The following is a 21,636-nucleotide window of genomic DNA, read 5'->3' on the forward strand; positions in this document are numbered from 1 at the left end:
TAATAGGTAGCTGTCTCCCTCACCTGAGCTTTTTCCTTTTCACGGCTACTAATTAGTCGGATATGAACTAAAATTTTAACTATGTATTCTTTTGAATCTACATGTATTTGTACACTGAATTTTTGAAAAATGATTTAGTTGTTAATAAGAGAGATATAGAAAGGGAAAGAGAACCAGAGCATCACTCTGTCATGTGTGATGCCAAGGATTGGAGGTCCTTGGGACCTTCCATTTGAAAGTCCAATGCTTTATCAACTATACCATCTCCTGGGCTACTGTACATTGAATTTATATACTTGTCCAATTTCACATCAAAATCAAGAGTATTCAGTAAAGTCCTCTTGAGCAATTTGAAAGGATTATTCTGAGTTCTAGATATATCATCAATGTGGACAGTCTTGAGTCAGCCACCTATTATATCAGCTCAGTATTATCTTGTTGCTGTCTGTGTATGAAAAGATATGATTTTCATAGATTGGGCAGTAGTATACCAGGTTAAGTGCACATGGTAGGAAGCTCAAGGGCCCATGCAAGGATCCCAGTTTAAGCCCCCAGCTCCCTATCTGCAGCAAGGTTGCTTCACAAGTTGTGAAACAGGTCTGCAGGTATCTATCTTCTCTCTCGTCTATATCTCCCCCTCCTCTCTTAATTTCTTTCTGTCCTCATATTTGAAGGATAATTTTGCAGGATATAATATTTGTGGCTGGAATTCCCTCTCCTTTAGAACTTTGAATATGTCATTCTGATGAAAATCTTATAGTTCTGCCTTTGTATGTAATTTCTTTCCTTTCCTTAGCAGCCAGCAAAATTTTTTCCTTGTTGACTTTTGATAGTTTTACAATAATATGCTTTGTTTTTGTTTGTTAATTTACTAGTGGTACATGCAATGCTGTGAATCAAATTGAGAACATCATGCTTTTACGTCCAACACTCCCCCCCAGGCCAACACACCTCCCAAGCTGCATCCTTATATTCTTGTTTATTTTTATGTGGGAAATCATATTTTTAAATTGTTTTATAATAATTTTATTTTGGGTTTACTTTTATTTTTTTTTTCTCCTCCAGGTTTATTGCTGGTGGCTCTACGAGTTTACTATGAATCCACTGCTCCTGGAGGCTGTTTTTCCCCTTTTGTTGCCCTTGTCGTTTATCATTGTTATTATTATTATTGTTGTTCTTGTTGCTGTTGCTGGATAGGACAGAGAGTAATCAAGAGAGGACAGGAAGACAGAAAGGGAGAGAGTGTCAGGCTGTACCGTGGGGAAGAGAGAAGAGAACCAGCGGAGAGGGAACACAAATCTTTATTCATGGGGCACCTCAGAGTTAGGTGAGCTTACAGCGGTTCGGGCCACGTGGAGCTAGCAAAATGGCCGCCTCCCGCTATGCTATGCGCGCAGCAACCCTTCTGTGCCTCAGATCCCTGAGGTAAAAAGGGGCAAAGAGAACCAACCCAGAACAGCATCAGGCTTTATAGGATAAAAGCCAGAAGTGGCAAGTCCACACGGGATTGGCTAGGAAACAAGGCACTCGGGGAATAAGGTTTCAGCTCTGAAGGGAATGGGAAAAAGGGGTGGAGAGAGGCAAATGGCATGCTGAGAAGGTGGAAGCATCCTAGCAATACCCTTAGGGGCTAACGTGGTGACTGAGGAGCCACTTTAAAACAAGGCAGAAGGTTGATATGTAAATAATAATACTCGCATGGAAATATGGTAGTTTTGGGGTCCTGCCTAACTCAACCACATCTGTACAATATTCCAACAGGAGAGAAATATAGACACCTGCAGACCTGCTTCACCACTTGTGAAGCGACCCCCCTGCAGGTGGGGAGCCAGGGGCTCAAACCCAGATCTTTATGCTGGTCGTTGCGCTTCGCACCATGTACGCTTAACCCGCTGTGCTACTGCCTGGCACCATATTTTTAGTTTTTTACCTAGAGTTTATGCTATAAAAATTCTTTCATAGATAAAAGCTAATTATATCACACCATGCTTTTCTTAATTTAATATTTGTTTGTCTTTTCTTTATGACTCAGTTACCCTTTTTGAAATCCTTTCAGCACTGCTAGTTTTTCCTTTCTTTTCTTTCTCTTTCTTTCTTTCTTTCTTTCTTACCTCCAGCGTTATTGCTGGGGCTCAGTGCCTGCACCAGGAATCTACTGCTCCTGGAGGCCATTTTTCTTTTGTTGCCCTTGTTGTTTATCGTTGTTGTGGCTATTGTTGTTGTTGTTGTTGTTGTTGTTAGATAGGACAGAGAAATGGAGAGAGGAGGGGGAAGACAGAGAGGGGGAGAGAAAGACAGACACCTGCAGACCTGCTTCACCGCTTGTGAAGTGACCTCCCCGAAGATGGGGAACCGGGGGCTGGAACCAGGATCCTCATGCTGGTCCTTGCAGTTTGTGCCATGTGTGCTTAACCCGCTGTGCTACCACCAGGCCCCCCACTGCTGCTTTTTCTTAAGTGACCTAATCAATAAATATTCTGAATTGGGATATACATTTTAATAGGTAAAATAGTGGATTTGATTTGTTTTCTTTTAATTATCATCCTTATCATGAACTATTTATCTCATGTTAGTGATGACCTGTTTGCCTTCCAATTTGTCATGCTGAGACTTCTTTTTATATTTATTTATTCCGTTTTGTTGCCCTTGTTGTTTTTTATTGTTGTAGTTATTATTGTTGTTGTTATTGATGTCATTGTTGTTGGATAGGACAGAGAGAAATGAAGAGAGGAGGGGAAGACAGGGGGGAAAGACAGACACCTGCAGACCTGCTTCACCACCTGTGAAGTGACTCCCCTGCAGGTGGGGAGCCGGGGGCTTGAACCCGGATCCTTTTGCTGGTCCTTGCGCTTTGCGCCATGTGTGCTTAACCCACTGTGCTACCGCCCGACTCCCAATTCTGAGACTTTTTTATTTTTATTATTATTGCCGTTAGGGTTATCACTGCAGCATGGTGCCTGTATAATGAATCCACTGCTCCTAGCTGCCTTTTTTTTTTTCTTCCCTCTTTCTACCCTTTCCTTTCCTCCTTCCTTCCTTCCTTCCTTCCTTCCTTCCTTCCTTCTTTCCTTCTTTCCTTTTTTCTTTCCTTTCTTGTTTGTTAGATGGGACAGAGAGAAATTGAGAGGGGTAGGGGAGATAGAAAGGGAGGGGGGGGTAGATAGCATAATGGTTATGCCTGAGGCTCCAAAGTTCCAGGATCAATCCCCCACTATAAACCAGAGCTGAGCAGTGCTCTGGTAAAGGAAAAAAAAGGAAGGGGAGAGAGAGCCAGCTGTGGTAAAGCTTCCCGCCTGCAGGTCCTTAAGCATAGCAAAGTGTGAAATCAACCTGCTATGCCCCTACCCAGCCCCACCTGAGGCCTCTTAATGCATTGTGGATGCTATTTTTTCCCAAGTGTATAAGCCTGTTTGTAGCCTATATGATGTTTTTTAGTCTTAGATCAAAATGTTTTACTTCTTTTTACTGTTACTGTTTTCCTTTTCAGTAGAGCCTGTTACTTACTCTAGATACAAGGTAACTTTTAGACACATCTCCTAAATACTTTGTTAAAATATTATCTAGAACTAGTTCCCATTCCCACTAAGTCATCTCACTGGTTTTATTCTTTTTTTTTTTCCCCTTTTGTTGCCCTTGTTGTTTAACATTGTTGTGGTTATTGATGTTGTCGTTGTTGGATAAGACAGAGAAAAATGGAGAGAGGAGGGAAAGAGAGGGAGAGAGAAAGACAGACACCTGCAGACCTGCTTCACTGCTTGTGAAGCAACTTCCCTGCAAGTGAGGAGCCAGGGGCTCAAACCAGGATCCTTACACTGGTCCTTGTGCTTTGTGCCACGTGTGCTTAACCCACTGCGCCAACACCTGACTCCCCTGTTTGTTTGTTTTTTTATTCATAATAGGATCCATTTATCTTACCTTCTCACTTACTATGTGCAGTTAACCGCCCGGTCCCTGTCTTACCTTCTCTGTACAATCTTTAAGTTGATTTTTTGTTATCTGTGTCAATTTTGATCCTTTTTATGCATGTTGACTTGATTTTCCATAGTATTTAAGCATAAGCCATAGCTAGCAATCTCCTGAAAGTATAAACAGACTTCTTATAATCTGGTTTTCTCCTTAGTAAAATGAAAACAAAACATGCTCCCTTTCTCTGTTTAGTTGTTAGTACTAGTTAGATATTTAACCAACCCATATTTCTTAATAGAGTCAACTAGTTGGCCAGATATACAATGAAATAGTTAGGGTCTGTTTGTTTGTTGTTTTCTTTTTTCCAGAACACTGCTTAGCTCTCGCTTATGTTGGCGCAGGGGGTTAAACTTGGGATTTTGGAGCATGGCATGATAGTGTTTTTCTATAACCATTATGCTGTCTCCTCTGCCTGCAGGGTTTTTTCTCATACTAATCTCCTTGACAATTCATATTGGGTTGCCTGAAAAGTCATGATGTTTTTTTTTTTTTTTTTTTTTTTGCTTAGAGAAAGTGGTATGAGGGCAGGGGTAGATAGCATAATGGTTATGCAAAGTGACTCTCATGCCTGAGGCTCCAAAGTCCAGGTTCAGTCCTCTGCACCCCCATAAGCCAGAGCTGAGCAGTGATTTGGTTTTAAAAAAAAAAAGTTGTCATGACCCAATAAATCTTCTAGGACTTTGGAGCCTCAATCATGAAAGTTTTTGTGTGATTATTATGCTACTTCCCCAACCCCATACCACAACTTTCTTAGCCACTCTTGTGCCATTGGGTGTCTTCCAAGTTTGGGCTGTTATGAATTGTGCTGCTATAAGCATAGGTGTACAGATCTCTTGGATGGGTGTTTTTATTTCCTTTGGTATATCCTCAGGGGTGAGTGCTGGGTCATAGGGAAGGTCCATTTCTTATGTTCTGAGAAATCTCCAGACTTTTCCCCAGGGGGTTAGACCATTTTACATTCCCACTAGCAGTAACAAAGGGTTCACTTTTCCCCACATCCTCTCAAATATTTGTTGTTTCTGTGCTTTCTTTTTTAAAATTTAAATATTTATCTATTTACTGTGTAGAGACAGAAATTGAAAGGGAAGGAAGAGATATGGAGAGAGAGAGATATATCTGCAGCCCTGCTTCACCAATCGTGAAACTTCCTCCCTTCAGGTGGGGACTGGGGGCTTAAACCCAGGTCCTTGCACATTGTAACTGTGCTCAACCAGGTGTGGCACCACCGGGTCCCTCTGACCTTTCAAATGCATGACATTCTCACTGGTATAAAATGGCATTACATTGTTGTCTTTATTTAAATTTCTCTGATAATCCGTGACTTTGAGCATTTCTTCATATGTCTGTTGGTCTTTTGAAGCACTTTGGTAAAGATTCTATCCATCTCCTCTCCCCATTTTATCATGTGGTTATTGGCTTTTTTGTTTCTGAGCTTAGTAAGGTCTTTATATTTTTTGGTTGCATCCTGTATCAGGCATGTGAAGATTCTCTCCCATTCCCTAGGGTCTCTTTCTTTTTTTTGCTTCCAGGGTCATTGCTGGGGCTCGGTGCCAGCACTATGAATCCACTGCTCCTGGAGGCCATTTTTTCCATTTTGTTGTCCTTGTTGTGGTTGTTATTGTTGTTATTAGAGGCTGTTTTCCCCATTTTGTTACCCTTGTTGTGGTTGTTATTGTCATTGTTGAATAGGACAGAGGGTGGCAAACGCTAGAAGAAGAAGAATAGGGCAGAGAGAAATCGAGAGAGGATGGGAAGACAGAGAGGAGGAGAGAAAGATAGACACCTGCAGACCTGCTTCACGGCTTACAAGGCAATCCCCCTGCAGGTGGGGAGCTGGGGGCTTGAACCCGGATCCTGAAGCCTGTCCTTGTGCTTTGTGCCATGTGTGCTTACCCACTGTGCTACTGCCCAGCTCCCCCTAGGGTGTCTTTCTATTCTGGTGATATTTCCCTTTGCTATGCAAAAGCTTTTTAGGTTGATGTAGTCCCATTGGTTTATTTTTATTGTTGTTGTTGATTTCCTGGATATTGGTTTCTTCAGTACAGCTAAATTATATAAGTAAGTTTACTTTTTTAATAGTTGTAGAATGTCTTATATCCTTGATCAGACAGTTACATTATACTTTCTTTAAAAGAATAAGGAATCTCTTCATCAGCCTTTTTAAATACAAATATCCATTTAGTACCTTTTAGTCATTTCATATTCCCAGTACATGTCATGTAACATACTCTATACTTAAGTAAAAGTTTGATGAATGGGGCTGGGGAGACAGCATAATGTTTATTTGAAGGACTTTCATGCCTGAGGCTCTGAGGGCCCAGGTTCAATCCTTGCATTACCGGGAGTTGGGCAGTAGCACAGCAGGTTAAGCGCACGTGGCACAAAGCGCAAGGACCCGCCCAAGGATCCTGGTTTGAGCCCCCAGTTCCCCACCTGCAGGGGAGTCGCTTCACAAGGGGTGAAGCAGATCTGCAAGTGTCTATCTTTCTCTCCCCCCTCTCTGTCGTCCCCTCCACTCTCCATTTCTCTCTGTTCTATCCAACAATGTCGACATCAGTAACAACAATAATAACAATAATAAAGCAAGTAACAACAATAATAAAACAAGGGCAACAAAAGCAAATAAATAAATATTTTTTTAATCCTTCATCACCACAGGCAGAGCTTAATAGTGCTGTGTTCTCTCTCATCTCTTTCACTAATAAAAATAAATAAAACTTTTTTTTTAAGTTTGATTTGCACTGTCCTAGGGTTATATTTTCAGGAAATCATTTTAAAACACATCCTCAAAGAATTAGAACTAATGGCCAGGGAGGTTGATCATCAGTAGAGTACATGCCTTATATGAATGAGACACTACCTTTAATCCCTTCGCACTACACTGAAAAAAAAAAAAAAGAAAACAAAGGAATTGAATATGTATTCTCTAGAAGTAGCTGTTCTTATATAACATAAGATATAGGTTTTAAAAACCATTGAGAAATACAACATATTTATCTTTGCCAATGGAAATGTAACATTTTCACCCAAATATTTACAGGAAAATGAAGAATTGGACTGGAATTTAATAAAACCAGATATTTATGCAACAATCATGGACTTCTTTGCATCTGGCTTACCCTTGGTTACTGAGGAAACACCTTCCGGAGAAGCAGGTATATGCTTGATAATTAGTATTTATCTTTGTTTTTACTTTTCTACTTTCTTTATCTCTGTCCTGGTTTCAGAAGTCATGTGAATACAGACTTTTCTCAATTTAGTGTACAGGCATGCCTCAGAATACTCTGGGTATAGGTCCAGACCAGCACAATAGCAGCAATCATAGCATTGAAATGCCTCATGGATATTTTGGGTTCCCCAGTGTATCATAAAAACTATGTGAATATTACACTGTAGGCTGTTACGTATTCAGTGACTTAACTAAATGTGACATAGAGAGCATATAATGCTAGAGAGAGGATGCCAATAGTCTTGTTTAGTGTAAGTTGCCTTACACTTTCGCTTTGTTTTAAAAAATGCATTATTGTCCCAGAGGGATAAAGAATAGGAAAGCTATCATAGGAAGGGATGGGATATGGAGTTCTAATGGTGGGAATTGTGTGGAGTTGGGTCTCTCATCCTGTGGTTTTTGTAAGTGTTTCATTTTTTTTTTTTTCAGATAGGACAGAGAGAAATGGAGAGAGGAGGGGAAAACAGAGGGGGAGAGAAAGACAGACACTTGTAGACCTGCTTCACCACCTGTGAAGCGACTCCCCTGCAGGTGGGGAGCCAGGGGCTCCAACCAGGATCCTTAGGCCGGTCCTTGGGCCTTTTGCCACATGCGCTTAACCCCGCTGCACTATCGCCCAACTCCCACCAGTTTTAATTTTTTTTGTATTTATTTATTCTCCCTTTTGTTGCCTTGTTTTTTTTAATTTTTAAATCTTTTATTTATTTATTTCCTTTTGTTGCCTTTCTTTTATTGTTATTGATTTCCTTGTTGTTGGATAGGACGGAGAGAAATGTAGAGAGGAAGGGAAGACAGAGAGGGAGAGAAAAAGATAAACAACTGCAGACCTGCTTCACCGCCTGTGAAGCGACTCCCTGGCAGGTGGGGAGCCAGGGGCTTGAACCGGGATCCTTATGCTTTGCGCAACGTGCGCTTAACCAGCTGCGCTACCACCCGACTGCCTGCCCTTGTTTTTTTACTGTTGTTGTAGTTGTTAATGATGTTAGATAGGACAGAGAGAAATGGAGAGAGGAGGGGGAGTCAGAGAGGGAGAAAGAAAGACACCTGCAGACCTGCTTCACTGCCTGTAAAGCGACTCCCTTGCAGGTGGGGAGCCAGGAGCTGGAGCCAAGATCCTTAAGCCGGTCCTTGCGCTTTGCGCCACGTGCGCTTAACTCGCTGTTATTTTTCATGTTTCTTTTTTCTCTCTCTCTCTTTGATAGGACAGAGAGAAATTGGGGCTGGGGGGGTTGGGAGTAGACAGAGAAAGGCACACACACACACACACACAACACTGCTTCACTACTCATGAAGCTTCCACCCTGCAGGTGGGGGCTGGAGGCTTGAACCCAGGTCCTTACACATGGTAATGTGTTTGTTCAACCATGTGTGTCACTGTTTAGGGCACTATAATTGTCATTTTTAAAAAGCCACTACTTTGAAATATAACTTAACTTACGAAAGGTGTAAAGAAAAAAAAAGCACAAATAGATGTACCTTTTTGTCTGGAAATGTACATCAAAACCAGATAATCTCTTTTCTGTGCTACTTTTAAATTCTTAAGAATAAGAAAAGTTTACCAATTACTACTTCATGTCATAATATCATTGGTAGATCAAGCTACTTTATTGTCTCTGCCTTTACTGCCAAATGCTGAGTTCATCAGCTTTCTTTAGTTTTTCTTTAGAGAATCAAATGATGGATGCTTTCCATTTCCCCAAAATCACTTATATCACTTTGCCAAATTGCGTCTTTTAAAAAATATATATTTTTATGTATTTATTTATTTGATAGAGAAATTGAGAGGGGGAAGATATAGAAGAGGAGAGACAGAGACACACCTGTAGCCCTGCTTCACCACTGCAGGTGAAGCTTTCCCCCTGTAGGTGGGGACCAGTGGCTTGAACCTGGGATCTTGCACAGTGTAGTGTGTGTGTTTAACCAGGTGCACCACCACCTGGCTCCCGCCAAATTGTGTCTTTTATGTTTTTGTTTTTTTAAGAAAAGTTAATGCAGGGGTCAGGCGGTGGCGCAGTGGGTTAAGCGCATGTGGTGCAAAGCGCAGGGACCGGCGTAAGGATCCCGGTTCGAGCCCCCGGCTCCCCACCTGCAGGGGAGTTGCTTCACAGGTGGTGAAGCAGGTCTGCAGGTGTCTTTCTCTCCCCTTCTCTGTCTTCCCCTCCTCTCTCCATTTCTCTCTGTCCTATCCAACAACGAATTGCGTCAACAAGGGCAATAATAATAACCACAAGGAAGCTACAACAAGGGCAACAAAAGGGGGGGAAAAAAATGGCCTCCAGGAGCGGTGGATTCATGGTGCAGGCACCGAGCCCAGCAATAACCCTGGAGGAGGAAAAAAAAAAAAAAAGAAAAGTTAATGCCATCTTGCTTAAATACTAGTACTGACATGGATATAATATCTCTATTGTTGGTAATATTTTAATTGTCTTTATTTCTAGGATCAGAAGAGGATGATGAAGTTGTGGCTATGATTAAGGAATTGTTAGATACTAGAATACGGTATGTGCTTATCTTTTTCCTTGAAATCAAATGGTTCTGCACAGGCAAGTGTCACTCTGGCATTTGCAGTAGTTAGGTTCAAACTCAGGACTTCATACTTGCAACCCCTGTGCTCTTATCTTCTGTGCTGCCTCCCAGACCATGGGTTTGATGGTTCTAATACCAAATTTCTTAGGAAAAAAAAAAGACCTAATAGTTGGAATAAATTTAAATGAATATAATAAAAGTACAGGCTTTAATTTTGCATGCAAAATAAATCTTAAAAATAAAAAGAGAGAGAAAGAAAGAAAAGTGAGGAGCCAGACATTAGCACACTTGGTAGAGCTCACATATATATTTTTTTAAATTTTTGTTTACTTACTTATTCGATAGAAACAGGAATTGAGAAGGGAGGGGGTAATAGAGAGGGAAAGAAACAGAGAGATACCTGTAGCCCTACTTTGCCACTCATGAAGCTTTCCCCTTGCAGGTGGGGACCAAGGACTTGAACCCAGGTCCTTGTGCACTATAATGTGTGTGTTTAACCAGGTGCAGTACCATTTGGCCCTGAGCTCACATATTTTAATGCACAGGGACTAGTTCTCTCTCTCCCTCTCTCCCTCTCTATCACCCCTTTTCCTGTTGTTTTCTCTCTATCTCTATTCATTAAATAATAAAAAATATTTTTAAAAGAGCAGTAAAATATATGTGTATATATATATATATATATATATTTTTTTTTTTTTGCCTCCAAGGTTATTGCCGGGGCTCGGTGCCTGCACCACGAATCCACTGCTCCTGGAGACCATTTTTTCCCCTTTTTGTTGCCCTTGTTTTTATCATTGTTGTGGTTAGTATTATTGTTGTTGTTGCTGTCGTTGGATAGGACAGAGAGCAATGGAGAGAGGAGGGGAAGACAGAGAGTGGGAGAGAAAGATAGACACCTGCAGATATGCTTCACCACTTGTGAAGCCAGGGGCTCGAACTGGGATCCTTATGCTGGTCCTTGCGCTTCAGGCCATGTGAGCTTAACCCTCAGCGCTACCGCCCAACTCCATTATTATTATTATTATTAATTTATTTATTTTCTCTTTTGTTGCCCTTGTTGCTTTATTGTTGTAGTTCTTATTGTTGTTACTGATGTAGTTGTTGGATAGGACAAAGAGAAATGGTGAGGGGGAAGACAGAGAGGGGGAGAGAAAGATAGACACCTGCAGACCTGCTTCACCATCTGTGAAGTGACACCCCTGCAGGCAGGGAGCGGGGGCTTGAATCGGGATCCTTACACCGGTCCTTGTGCTTTGTGCCACATGTGCTTAACCTGCTGCGCTACCGCCCAGCTCCCTATTATTATTTTCTTTTAAACTAGGGCACTATCCAGCTCTGGCTTGTGGTAATGCAAGGATTGAACCTGGGCCCTCAGATCCTCCGGCATGGAGAGTCTCTTTGCATAACTATTATGCTATCTAACCCTGCCCTATATATGTATTTAGAATTAAAATATGTAACAAAAATATTTAAGTTGGTAAATATAAAAGAAAGTGTTCTACTCTCATGGCATTTGTTCAGAATCTGTGAAACCAAGTAGGCATCTTAATTAGAAAAATATTTAATGAATAGTAAATGATTAAATGAATAGTGTAAGATTATATATTAATAGTTAGAGACTGAGGATGTAGCTCAGTGATGGAGCATATACTTCACATGTATGAGGTCCTGGGTAGGGTCTTTAACATGCATGCTTGCATATGTACACATACACACACAAAAACAAACAGCTAAAACAATGGCAAGTCGATAAAGGAAAAAATTATTCCAAAATAGAACATCTGCATGACTTCTGGATAGGAAATTTTTTTTTGATAGGATACAGGAATGCTCAAGGAATAGACATATAAAATGAACTACAATAAAATGATTATTTCCTTGGGACTGGGCAGTGGCATACATGGTAGAGCTCACATATTACAGCAAGGACCTGGGTTCAAAGCCTCTGTCCTCACCTGTGTGTGGGGGGGGAAGCTTTACAAGTGGTGAACCAGTGCTCCAGGTGTCTCTGTTTCTCTCTCCCTATTTCCCTTCACTGTGAATTTCTGCCTCTATACAAAATAAATAAAATATTAAAATGATTATTCCTTCTTCATCAAAAGATGACATTTATAGTTAAGAAGCAAGGCAGAAAGAAGATACAAGAATATATATATATATATAATAGAATATGTATAATATAAATTGTTAAGGAAATTACAGCGACTGGAGCAATCATTTTACAAAAGACCATAAGCAAATAGGCACTAAAAGTAAAAAAGTACTCAACAGCCATAATGAATATTCAATTTAAACTTACAGTAAATCTGCAAATTCACTATCATGATTAAAACCACTAAGATTACCAATACCAATATTTCATGAGTATGTGACCCAAAAGGAATTCTCATACACTGCTGGTAGGAGTGTAAGTTTATATGTCTGTCAAATCTGGACATATGCCTCTTCTTTTTGTTTTGTTTTTTAGTAGGAAAAAAATGACATGTAGACCATATATATTATAATTTTTTTCTTTGGGTAAAATATACCTATTCTTGATCCAGCAATTCTACTCTGATATGTTCCTACAGTAACATTTATGAACACCAAAGAATCTTCAGAGCTACACTACTTGTAAAAACTAAAAAGCAGTATTAATCCAGTGTCCATTAACAACAGAATGGATAAGTTCTGACATAGCCACTTAATATAGTATGATGTAACAGTGAGTTGAAGTTCACAAAGAGCAAAAAGAGGCCAGTTCAGAAAAGTAAATGCTGTGTTACTTAAATGGAAGTTATTAGGCCAGAGGAATATGTCACTAAGTAGGGTACCTACCTTTTTATGCACCCAGCCCGGGTTGACACTACATGGGAAGTACCATGATACTGGAGAGAGAGAGAGAGAAAGAGAGAGAGAGTGAGAGAAAAAAAGAGGGGGGGAGAGAGAGAGAGAGAGAGAGAGGGAGAGAGAGTTACCAGAGCACTGCTAAGCTCTTGCTTATGGAGGTGCTGGGGATTGACTGAAGAAAGATCTCATGCTGTGATGCCTCCTCTCTCTCTCTCTAAATGAAAAAGTATCCTAGGAGCAGTGAAATTACATATGTGTATGGCTCTAGATAAATAAATAAAAGAAATTGATGGGGACTGGGTGGTGGCATACCAGGTTGAGTGCATACATTACCATGTGCAAGGACTTGGATTCAAGCTACCTAATTCCTCACCTACAAGGGTGATGCTTCATGAGTGGTGAAGTAGGTCTGCAGGTATCTATCTTTGTCCCTCTCTCCCCTCAATTTTTCTCTGTCTTATTAATTAATTTTTTTAACCAGAGCACTGCTGAGCTCTTGCTTATGGTGGTGTGGGGGATTGAACCTGGACTTTGGAGCCTCAGGCATAGAGTCTGTTTGCATAACCATTATGCTATCTACCCCTACCCTCTCTGTCTTATCAAATAAAATAGAGGGTGGGGAGAAGAAAAAATAATCACTGGCAGCATTGAATTTATTGTGTAAGTGCTGAACCCCAACATATCCCTGGAGATAATTAGATGATAGATAGATAGATAGATAGATAGATAGATAGATAGATAGGGATGGGGGTAGATAGCATAATGGTTATGCACACAGACTCTCATGCCTGAGGTACCAAAGTCCCAGGTTCAATCTCTCATACCACCATAAACCAGAGCTGAGCTGTGCTCTGGTAAAAAAAAAAAAAGGGGGGGGGGTCGGCCGGTGGCGCAGTGGGTTAAGCGCATGTGGCGCAAAGCGCAGGGACCAGCGTAAGGATCCCAGTTCGAGCGCCCGGCTCCCCACCTGCAGGGGAGTCGCTTCACAGGCGGTGAAGCAGGTCTGCAGGTGTCTGTCTTTCTCTCCCCTTCTCTGTCTTCCCTTCCTCTCTCCATTTCTCTCTGTCCTATCCAACAACGAATTGTGTCAACAAGGGCAATAGTAATAACCACAACGAAACTACAACAAGGGCAACAAAAGGGGGAAAAAAAAATGGCCTCCAGGAGCGGTGGATTCATGGTGCAGGCACCGAGCCCAGCAATAACCCTGGAGGAGCAAAAAAAAAAAAAATTAGATACATGGGATATATATGGGAACCTGGCAGGTGGCGAAGTGGATAAAGCATTGAACTTTCAGGCATGATTTTGAAGCCCTCGCACCACATGTACCAGAGTGATGCTCTGACTCTTCCACTCTCCTCTTCTTTCTCTCTCATTAATGATTAAATAATTAAAAAATAAATTTATATTTCTAAATTATAAAAAACTTTAAAGGAGGCAAGTTTCTCTGGACGTGTCACAGTAGCTAAAGTATCAAACTTAGAAGTGTGAGGTTCCAAATTTAGCTCTCAGCATCACATTTGCCAGAGTGATACTGATTTTTTTTAAGTAGACAGAAGGAATCAGCAATAGCATTAAAATAAGGATACCATTGGTTGGAAGGAGTGAAGCATAAAACAGAGGACTTATAGGGTTCTCTCTTTTTATAAATTTTTTTAAGATTTTATTTATTTATTAATGAGAAAGATAGGAGGAGAGAGAGAACCAGATATCACCCTGGTACATGTGCTGCTGGGGATTGAACTCAGGACCTCATGCTTGAGAATCCAATGCTTTATCCATTGCGCCACCTCCCAGACCATCACCTGATATATCTTAAGTAATTATACTTAAGAAATTTGAGTGGTCCGAGAGGTGGCACAGTGGTAAAGCATTGGACTCTCAAGCCTGAGGTCCCGAGTTCAGTCTCTGGCAGCACATATACCAGAGTGATGTCTGGTTCTTTCTCTCTCTCCTCCTTTCTCATTAATAAATAAAAAATAAATTAAAAAAAAAAAGAAATTTGAAATGTGGTCTGGGAGGAGGCGCAGTGGATAAAGCATTGGATTCTCAAACATGAGGTTCTGAGTTCAGTCCCCAGCAGCACATGTACCAGAGTGATATCTGGTTCTCTCTCTCTCCTCCTATCTTTCTCATGAATAAATAAATAAATTCTTTAAAAAATTGAAATCTTAAATGCTTAAAAGGATTACTGATAAACAAGATTAAAATTTAATAAGTAGTTAAGCAGAAGTAAGTTATAGGTTATAGGGCTCTGGCCTGGTAAGCAAGGGTAGGGTGGAGGAGTAGATTGTGATCTGCTATACAGGTAACTCTAACTTTGATTTTTTTTTAAATTTATTTTATTTATTTATTCCCTTTTGTTGCCCTTGTTGTTTTATTGTTGTAGTTATTATTGTTGTTGTCATTGTTGGATAGGACAGAGAGAAATGGAGAGAGGAGGGGAAGACAGGAGGAGAGAAAGACAGACACCTGCAGACCTGCTTCACTGCCTGTGAAGCGACTCCCCTGCAGGTGGGGAGCCGGGGTTCGAACCGGGATCCTTATGCCGGTCCTTGTGCTTTGCGCCACCTGCACTTAACCCGCTGCGCTACAGCCCGACTCCCTCTAACTTTGATTTTTACCAGTATGTAATCTAAGTCCTGAGCTATATTAAACTTTGAAAGGAAGATTTTATTTTACTTGTGTCACAAATATTACTGTGATCTAGGCCAACTGTGCAGGAAGATGGAGGAGATGTAATTTATAAAGGCTTTGAAGATGGCATCGTACAGTTGAAACTCCAAGGTTCTTGTACCAGCTGCCCCAGTTCAATCATTACTCTGAAAAATGGAATTCAGAACATGCTACAGTTTTATATTCCAGAAGTAGAAGGCGTAGAACAGGTATGCCGTTTTCAATTTAATAGTGAAATATATATTATTTGAAGAGTTTCAGGATCTGAAATTTTGTTCAAGAGGAGGATCTTAGTGTTTAAATTGTTATCAGCTTTGAAGATCCCATAATTTAGGAATAACTTCAGGTTATTAATACCTAATATATCCTAAGAATTTTTTTAAATTTCTTTATTGGGGAATTAATGTTTTACATTTGACAGTAAATACAATAGTTTCTACATGCATAACATTTGCCAGTTTTCCACATAACAGTACAACCCCCACTAGGTCCTTTATCATCCTTTTTGGACCTGTATTCTTCCCCCCCCCCCAAACCTCAGAGTCTTTTACTTTGGTGCAATACGCCAATTCCAGTTCAGGTTCTACTTGTGTTTTCTCTTCTGATCTTGTTTTTCAACTTCTGCCTGAGAGTGAGATCATCCCATAGTCATCCTTCTGTTTCTGACTTATTTCACTTAACATGAATTTTTCAAGGTCCATCCAAGATTGGCTGAAAATGGTGAAGTCACCATTTTTTATAGCTGAGTAGTATTCCATTGTGTATATAGACCACAACTTGCTCAGCCACACATCTGTTGTTGGACACCTGGGTTGCTTCCAGGTTTTGACTATTACAAATTGTGCTGCCAAGAACATATGTGTACATAGATCTTTTTGGATGGGTGTGTTGGGTTCCTTAGGATATATCCCCAGGAGAGGAATTGCAGGATCATAGGGTAGGTCCATTTGTAGCCTTCTGAGAGTTCTCCAGACTGCTCTCCTGTCCTAAGAATTTTTATAAATATTGCCTGATTTGATTTTCTGACAACACAGTGTGTTATGACTAGCTCATTTTGTGCATTAGAAAAAAATGAGATCAGGGAATATTGCTGTTCTGGCTGTAAAAAAAATCATGAAAGAGTTGTGAAAAAAATCATGAAAAAGATTTAAAATTTCAGGCAACTTTACAGATGAGATTTAGGTTTTATTGGAAGAGCTCTATTATGTAATATTTATCCACTAATTATACATTAGCTAAATGTGCATGATAGAAGCACACGGAGAAATCATACTTTTTTCTACAAAATAATTGTACTGAGTTGTACAGCTTTGATGTCAGCATTTTTTTATCTGCCTCATGATAGCTAAGGAATATAGCACAACATGTTCTTAGTAGTAATAGCAATCCTCTGAAGTGATTTTTAACCAAGAACCATTTCCTCATGGAAAGAGATTATCAAGGAGAGAATATATATATATATATGGAAATTGGAAATTGGAAAAATTTCCTTAGCTAGTTATTTACTTTTAAGGAGAGAGCATTTCTTCTCAGCTCCTTTGAGAACCACTTGTCTCTCGGTGGTGTTATGAATCTATCCTTTTGGTATAGTAACTATCATCTCTTTTTGAACGTCCTTCTTAGTTTTCTGCTCAGAATTAAAGCCTATGTTGACTGATCAGAAGTTTCTTTGTGTGGTCCGGGAGGTGGCACAGTGATAAAGCTTTGGCCTCTCAAGCATGAGGTCCTGAGTTCGATCTCCGGCAGCACATGTGCCAGAGTGATGTCTGGTTCTTTCTCTGTCCTCCTTCTTCTTCTAGCGTTTGCCCTTCTTCCGTAGCCAGTCAACAGCGTCAGGTTGAGCCTGATGTAAAGTTTCGAGACCTCCTTTGAATCTGGAGAGGTGGCAGTCGTTGACTATGTGGGTCATAGTCTGTCTGTAGCCGCAGGGGCAGTTCTGTCCTCCTATCTTATGTCTCTGTTTGAGCTTTATGATTATAACTAATTTCCTTGGGAAATTAGTAATAATATCTAGGTCTTTGTATTTCCTCTATAGCACTTGGCCCTGTGTCTAATATACTTCTTACATATACTTTGTATTATGGAAATATTATTCCAAATTTAAGTGTATTTTTCTCTTTTCTTCCTCTCTCTCTCTCTCTCTCTCTCTTTATGAGAGCATTGCTCACTTCTGGCTTATGGTGGTGCAGGGGACTGAACCTGGGACTTTGGAGCTTCAGGCATGACTGTCTTTTTCCAAAACCATTATGCTATATCTACCCCTGCCCAAGTATTTTTCCTTAAATAGAAATTGATTGATAAAACTCTTTGGATTGAATGTTGCTGAGAGTGGATATAAAAGATCAATTCTGGGGCTAGGAGTTAACTCAGTGGGTAAAGAACTTGCCTTACCATCTGTGAGACTCTGGATTCAATACCTAGCACCCTACAGGCGCAGTATGAACAGTAGCCGAAGGGAAGGAGATGATGGAAGGTTACTTTAGTGTCTCTCCTTACTCTCCCTTTTTTCTTTCCCTCTCCCCACTCTCAAATGTGGAAGAAAAACTGAACTGGGATAACTGCCTATAATACTATCATACCTGATAAGTTCTGAGATCATTCCCCAGCATAGCATTAAAACATCAAAAAAAAAAAAAAAGAAAGAAAGAAAAGAAATAAAATGACTCTTAGAAGTAAATATCCATTTGTACTCTATCCAAAAGAGAAGCTGTGAGATATTTTCCATTACTTACCTTCATTTGGAGTAGTATCCTTCTAGTTTTTTTCCTCCTTTTATCCTTATGTGACTTTAAAAATCTGCATTAATTGCACTTTGGGGAATTGACAAAGGGACAGTTTTAGTCACATTTCTGGGGTGTGCTGATCAACTGACAGATCATAAATTTAAACTGGCATTTAATTGTAATAGGTGTTGTGTAGTGAAAAAAAATAGCTCGGGGGGTGGGGTGGGGGGTCCGGCGATAGCGCAGTGGGTTAAGCGCACATGGTGCAAAGTGCAAGGACCAACGAAGGATCCCAGTTGGAGGCCCCGGCTCCCCACCTGTGACATAGTCACGTCACAGGCGGTGAAACAGGTCTGTAGGTGTCTTATCTTTATCTCCTCCTTTCTGTCTTCCCCTTCTCTCTCCATTTCTCTCTGTCCTATCCAACAACAACAACATCTACAACAATAACTACAACAACAAAACAACAAGGTCAACAAAAGGGAAAGTAAATAATAATAATAAAGGCAATATTTTAAAAATAGCTCTTGGGGGGCCAGGTGGTGGCGCATCTGGTTGAGCGCACATGTTGCAATGAGCAAGGACCCAGGTTCAAGCCTCCAGACCCCACCTACAGGGGAAAAGCTTTGCTAGTGGTAAAGCAGGGTTGCAGGTGTCTTTTTGTTTCTTTCCTTCTGTCTCTCCCTTACACTCGATTTCTGACTGTCTCTATCCAACAAATAAATAAGGATAATAATAAAACAAATAGCTCTTGGGTTTATATAAATATTCTTCTTAAAGGAAGTTGGTCTTTATTATCTGAGTAATATATGTTGAGTTATGAAAATATCTTAACTTAAAATGTTTTTAAAATATTTATTTTTTGGGAGTCGGACGGTAGTGTAGCGGTTAAGTGCACATGGCACAAAGCACAGGGACCAGTGGTAAGGATTCGGTTTCAAGTTCCCAGCTCCCCATCTGCAGGTGGTGAAGCAGGTCTGCAGGTGTCTAGCTTTCTCTCCCCCTCTCTGTCTCCCCCTCCTCTCTCTATTTCTCTCTGTCCTATCTAACAATGACAACATCAGTAACAACAATAATAATAACTACAACAACAATAAAAAGGTCAACAAAAGGGAAAATAAATAAATATAAAAACATTTATTTTTTAACTTTATAAGTTTTTTTTTTTATAAAATGGAAATATTAACAAGACTATAGGATAAGAGAGGCACATTTCCACACAATTCCCACCACCAGAACTCTGTATCCAATCCACTCCCTTGAGAGCTTTCCTATTCTTTATAACTCTGGGGGTATGGACCCAGGGTCATTATGGGATGCAGAAGGTAGAAGGTCTGGCTTCTGTAATTGCTTCCCCACTGAACATGGGCATTGACAGGTCAATCCATACTCTTAGCCTTCTCTCTCCTTAGTGGGGCAGAGTTCTGAGAGGCAGGGGTCCAGGACACATGGTGGGGTCGTCTGCCCAGGGAAGTCTGGTTGGCATTATGGTATCATCTGGAACCTAGTGGCTAAAAAAGAGTTAAGATATAAAGCAGAACAAATTGTTGACTAATTATGAACCTAAAGGCAGGTATACTGCAGATGAAGATTTGGGGTCTCCATTTTGGAAAAAGCTAGTAGGTCTATTATTGGTATATTCCAAGGGGTCCATGGCTTTACTAGTTTTTGCCAAAGCCTGATATTTAATATGCAGGTGGACCCAAGTTATTGTCTAGGGAGATGGTGTCATAGATGGAAAAAGAATTAGAAAGCTGGATTGGGGGAAGAGACTAGCTCCCAAATATGGGGAAAGTATATAAATATTCTTAACTGTAAAAACCCTATTGGTTTGTTAATATGTATTTATTATGGAGAGAAATACCAGAGCACTGCTCAGCTCTGACTGATGGTGATTCCAGGGATTAAGCTGAGACCTAGAAGTCTCAAGCATGGAAGTCTTATGCATAACCATTATTTTTGTCTCCCCAGCCTAAAAATGCTTTTTTTTTTTTTTAAGAATTAGCATTTTTATCACAAATGAAAGTTTTCTTATTGTTCTGATGTTTAAAATGAATTATCACTAAGTTAAAAAAAATAATTAGTTGTTAATATATTTTGCTTCTTTGCTTTTTAAAAACTGTTTTAATGATTTTTTAATTATTTTTATTTATTTGAGACAGCCAGAAATTGAGAGGGAAGGGAAGATGGAGGGAGAGGGACAGAGAGACCTGCAGCCCTGCTTTACCATTCATGAAGCTTTCCCCCTGCAGGGTGGGACTTGGGGCTCGAACCCGGGTCCTTGAGCGTTGTAACATGTGCACTCAACCAGGTTGCCACCATCTGACCTTCTTTGCCTTTTTTTTTTTAAAGGATGTATTGTGTGTGTGTGTGTGTGTTCTTTTTAATATGTTAGGGAATAAACCCACAGTATCCTACATGCTCAATACTGCTGAGCTCAGTCCTGACCTAGTTTCTATTGTATATATTTTTAGAGGAAGATAAAACAAGAAAAAAGAGGGAGAGGGAGAGACATTACAACACTATTTCACTATCCATGGAATTCCAACTGTTTTTTTTGCCTAGTGCTATCCATACTGTTCCTGTGTGGTACTGGGGATCAAGTCCAGTGCCTCACACATGGAAAATGTACAGTCTACTACTGAGACACTAGCCTGAGTCCATGTGATGTGTATTTTGTATGTATAGTATCTGTCTATCTAAGACTTCACTATTGGAAATCTTAAAAGACAAGGGAAACAGACAAGTACTTTAATTATTTGGTTTGTTTTTATGTTGTTAGGTTAACAGGTCATGATGCACACCTTTGGGGGCAGTTAATAGGTTTATTTCTATTAAACTGACCTACATTATTAGAGTTTTTAAGGTAACTAAAATAATATTAAAATTAGGAAAATAGCCATTTATAATCTTTCTTTCTCTTATTTTGTTTTAGGTTATGGATGATGAATCAGATGAAAAAGAAGCCAACTCACCTTAAAATAATTTGAGTTTTCTTTTGGTTCAACAGTTGGACTTGTTTATAATATGTACCAGACTATTATTCCTAATCTGCTAAGGAACTTGAAGATTAATAAAAACATGTCCTCTCCAGACAATTTTGTATAAATATCATGTTTACTTTACCTCATGTAAATTATTTATAACTCTGTATCTCATCCCAGGTTCAGGCCTAAACTCCTCACCTGCAGAGTGTCCGCTTCATGAGTGGTGAAGCAGGTCTATCTTTCTCTCCCTCTCTTTGTCTCCCCACCCTCTCTCAATTTCTTTCTATCCTATCTAATAAAAATTAGAAAGGAAAATGAGAAAAAAGAAAAAAAAATGGCCACTGGGATTGGTGGATTCCTCGTGCTGGCACTGAGCCCCAGTAGTAACCCTGGTAGCAATAAAAATAAAAAAAGAAGAAGAAAGATTTTCTCCCCTGACTGACACTGAATTAACCTGCTTTGTACACTGTAGTATAAAGTAGTATATAATATGAAGACTAGTATGACAGTCAGCTTCATGAAGAAGCTAGTCCATTTTGAATGGCAAAGCGGAAAGAAAGCAAGGGCCTGTATCCTTGTAGACATTGACCTTTGAGCCGACCTGGGGACACCCATTATCAGAGTAGCCTGGGATATGAAAGTTTTTCGTGTTGGTAACCATTTATGGTCAGGTATTCTATCAAAAATAATTTTTTTCAGG

General features: G+C 40.0%; 1 protein-coding gene across 1 annotated transcript in view; it reads left to right on the forward strand.

Moving 5' to 3' along the window:
• NFU1 (NFU1 iron-sulfur cluster scaffold) overlaps window positions 1-21,047 on the forward strand; it is a 44,749-nt gene extending 23,702 nt beyond the window's left edge. The window contains exons 5-8 of the mRNA XM_007521255.2: window positions 7,007-7,121; window positions 9,634-9,694; window positions 15,261-15,435; window positions 20,885-21,047. Coding sequence (XP_007521317.1) covers window positions 7,007-7,121; window positions 9,634-9,694; window positions 15,261-15,435; window positions 20,885-20,929 — 396 coding nt within the window. The 3' untranslated portion in view covers window positions 20,930-21,047. The remainder of the gene's footprint in view (window positions 1-7,006; window positions 7,122-9,633; window positions 9,695-15,260; window positions 15,436-20,884) is intronic.
• Window positions 21,048-21,636: the final 589 nt, after the last annotated feature.

The sequence above is a fragment of the Erinaceus europaeus genome, chromosome 3 (genome assembly GCF_950295315.1).
Source record: "Erinaceus europaeus chromosome 3, mEriEur2.1, whole genome shotgun sequence".
NCBI classification, from domain to species: domain Eukaryota; kingdom Metazoa; phylum Chordata; class Mammalia; order Eulipotyphla; family Erinaceidae; genus Erinaceus; species Erinaceus europaeus.